This window comes from Acanthisitta chloris, unplaced genomic scaffold (assembly GCF_000695815.1).
Source record: "Acanthisitta chloris isolate BGI_N310 unplaced genomic scaffold, ASM69581v1 scaffold19534, whole genome shotgun sequence".
Taxonomy (NCBI): Eukaryota; Metazoa; Chordata; class Aves; order Passeriformes; family Acanthisittidae; genus Acanthisitta; species Acanthisitta chloris.
This window is the reverse complement of record NW_008667858.1, coordinates 12,456-16,061: the sequence shown is the minus strand read 5'-3', so window position 1 is coordinate 16,061 and position 3,606 is coordinate 12,456. Positions and strand designations below refer to the sequence as shown.

General features: G+C 51.9%; 1 protein-coding gene across 1 annotated transcript in view; it reads left to right on the top strand.

Annotated features, from left to right (window-relative positions):
- Positions 1 to 2,119: 2,119 nt before the first annotated feature.
- The window catches only part of LOC103800319 (electroneutral sodium bicarbonate exchanger 1-like), a 12,324-nt gene continuing 10,837 nt past the window's right edge, over positions 2,120 to 3,606 (top strand). The window contains exons 1-3 of the mRNA XM_009072694.1: positions 2,120 to 2,189; positions 2,728 to 2,862; positions 3,215 to 3,350. Coding sequence (XP_009070942.1) covers positions 2,757 to 2,862; positions 3,215 to 3,350 — 242 coding nt within the window. The 5' untranslated portion in view covers positions 2,120 to 2,189; positions 2,728 to 2,756. The remainder of the gene's footprint in view (positions 2,190 to 2,727; positions 2,863 to 3,214; positions 3,351 to 3,606) is intronic.

The window sequence follows — 3,606 nt, the reverse complement described above, 5'->3', positions numbered from 1 at the left end:
GGGGGGGAAAGAGGGTGCTGGAGCAGTGAAAAGGTGTCCTATCTTAGGACAGTCCCAATCCTGGCCCAGGACAATCCCAATCCTGCCCCAGAACTGTCTCAATTCCAGTGCCAGTCCTGCCCCAGGAGAGTCCCAGTTCCCAGTTCCCCATGCCATGGACTGGGACTGAAACAAACTCTCAGTCCCTCTGAGTGGCCTGACTGGGACTGGGAGAGTTTGGAGTGGGAATGTTTCCTTTGGAGGCATCTCCAGCTGCGTGCAGGGAGCGTGGAGGGGATGTGAATCCCCAGGGATCTGCCCCTTCCCAAAACTCCAGAAGCTTTGGCATGAGGTCAGAGAACAGCAGAGGAGCTCTGAGCTTAGCTCCTGGTGGGATTTACGTGCTCAGCCATCGGTGTCACCTTCCCCTTCCATCTCGGTTTACATCCCAGGTCACATTTCCAGCCAGGTGACCTCAGCAGCTCCAGGGAGGAAATTCATTGGACCAAACGGATTTGGATTTGGTGGATGAGCTCAGCCTGGGAAATGAAGCAGGGCTGGGCTGGGCAGGAGAGAGGAACAATGTGGTTTGTCTGGAGGTTTCCAGCATTTATTGAGGATTTATTGGAGCACTCAAGGGATGGGATAAGGCCCAAGTGAGACCTTCCTGGAATTCCCTGCCTTCCTGCAGGCAGGAGATTTGGATGTTTCTTTCCCCAACACTTTATGCCTCACTTGGATTTTGACTTTGGATCCATTCAAACGCTGATTGTTCCTTTCCATCCCGGTGGGATGTGATGTTTAAACCTCATTCCAGAGTTTTCCCTTAAAACAGAGCTGATTTTCCTCCCCATTCATCATGTTTTCCAAGCAGGCAGAGTGTGTGGCTGGAAATAATTTCTGTCTTGGCACCTCAGATTCCAATTCCATCACTGGTTGTGCCTCTGGAGTTGGGAATTACAAGGTGCCACGTTGTCCTAGTGGGAATGTGACCTCCTGATCCATCTGGAAGCTCAATGATCCCTCAAAACCAGAGAAGAGACCTCTAAGGTCATCGAGTCCAACCCCAGGGATGGTGATTCCACCACCTCCCTGGGCAACCTATTCCAGTGCCTGAACACTCTAACAGGGAAAACATTTTCCTAACATCTCATCTGACTCTGCCCTGTCTCAGCTCAAGGCCATTCCCTCTAGTCCTCTCCCTGCAGCCATGGCAGGAGAGGCATCCCCCACCTCTCTCCAACCCTCTCAGGAGTTGTGGAGAGCCAGGAGGTCACCCCTGAGTCTCTTCTCAAGGCTCAACAAACTCAACTTTCCTCATGTGCTCTAGACCTTTGATGAGCCTCTTTGGTCTTGTGTCCTAGACCTTTGATGAGCTTCATTGGACATATTTCCTTGACCTTTTCTGAGCCTCTTTGTCCTTCTCAGGACACTCTTCGGTGCCTCCATGTCCTTCCTGTGGTTAGACCCAAAGCTGAGCCCAGCACTGAACTGTGACCTCCTCAGTGCCAAGTCCAGGGAGGTTGGAGTTCCTCTGGGCAAATCCAGAGGGAAGCAGAGTGCTGGGAAGGGAAGGAGGGTTGGAAAAGCCACCGGTGCAGATAATCCTGCTGCCAGGTAACCAATTCAGGGAGACTCCCTGGAGCTGAGGAGGAAGCAACGAGTCGACTTTGAGCCCAGCAACTCATTCCCACCAGGAATATTTGTTCCTCTTCCTCATCAAATCCACCCTTGAGCAGAGCCCACACCCTTTCCAGCCGGTGGTAAATGAAAAGCAGATTCCATGTTAGTTTTTCCAGCTTCAATCATGGTAGATGACTTTTTTTCTCCTCTCTGTTTTCAAGGCTGGAGGTGACACGATGAGGAGTGGGAGGATGGAGGAAGTTCTCCACACCCATCCCAAACTTCTCCTGTCTTCTCCTTGCTAGAGACATGATGAAGAGGCTGTGGTGGACCAAGGCAGGACCATGAAAAGCAGATTCCATGTTAGTTTTTCCAGCTTCAATCATGGTAGATGACTTTTTTTCTCCTCTCTGTTTTCAAGGCTGGAGGTGACACGATGAGGAGTGGGAGGATGGAGGAAGTTCTCCACACCCATCCCAAACTTCTCCTGTCTTCTCCTTGCTAGAGACATGATGAAGAGGCTGTGGTGGACCAAGGCAGGACCAGCAATGTGGTCAACATCCACTATGAGAAGGAGGAGCTGGAAGGTGAGATCCTGGTGGAGCAACCACCAACCCATGGCAAACCCAACGTCCTTCACTCGGTGTCACGTCACCTGTTGTGTCTCCTAATTAAGCAACTTCTTCATTTGCATGTCATTAATTATTGAGCCTTTTCAACCAAGGGGGAAAACCTCCATGGAGGTCCCAGAGGGGTTGGATAATCCCTATCCTGTTTGCTCCCAGCAGCTCCATGTGCTTGTCACCAGTGGTGGGAGATGATCTTAGGTCCAACCAGGAATTCTGGGGGGTTTATAGCAGATTCCATGTGAGTTTTTTCCAGTTTAAATCAAGTTCTGGTCTTCTTGGGATGAGAGGGACATGGAGATCCTGGAGCAGGTCCAGGTCTGGGATCACAGGGCCAGAGGGACATGAAGATACTGGAGCAGGACGGATCCATTGATTCCATAGTTTCCTCCAGGATGGCTCCACCAATCCCACAATCCTATAGTTTCCTCCAGGATACCTGCACTGACCTGACTGTGTTTCCTGCCTCTCCCCCTTCCCAAAACTCCCTGTTTCCCAGGCCACCGGACGCTGTATGTGGGCGTTCGGATGCCTCTGGTTCGCCAGAGCCATCGGCACCACCGACCTCACAGCCAGAAGCATCGGAAACGGGAGCGGGAGAAGGATTCCATCCCCACAGAGCAAGGATTCCACTGTAAGTCCTGCCACGGTGGCCAGGAGGCCACTGGGGTCATCCCTCAGCATATCCATGGCCACACTTGGGTGGTTTTCCAAGGAAAAATGGTGTTTTCCCAAGTTTTTCACCTGGGTTTAGAGTTCAATGTTGCTCCAAATGGATTGAAGGACCTTGGGTTGCAGGGAGGGGAAGCAGCTCACCCTTATGGATGATGGGATGGATGTTCCACCTTCTCCATAGCTTCACTGATGGATCCAGGGGAGAGGAACCAGCCTAGTATTCATAGCTGAACTGGTCCCAGTTGGAATGGGAGCGTGAGGAGACTTACCCAGGCTCTGTATTGGGATGAGGTTTTGCCTCTTCATTCCAGACACTCCATCCCAGAGGGTCCAGTTCATCCTGGGGACGGAGGAGGATGAGCAACATGTCCCTCATGACTTGTTCACGGAGCTGGATGAGATCTGTGTCAAAGAGGGAGAAGATGCTGAGTGGAAGGAGACAGCCAGGTAAATCCCTTGGATTTGGGAGTGGCATGGAGCTGGTGGGGACAGGGTTGGGTTGGAGATCAGGAGAAGGTTTTTCCCCCAGAGGTGTTTGGGCACTGGGACATCTCCCAAGGGCAGTGATCCCAAGCCTGAAGGAGCTCCAGGAGTGTTTGGACCACACTCTCAGGCCCATGATGGGATTTTTGGGATTGTCCTGTGCACAGGGTGAGGAGTTTGAGTCAGTGACCCTCATGGGTCCCTTCCAGCTTGGGATATC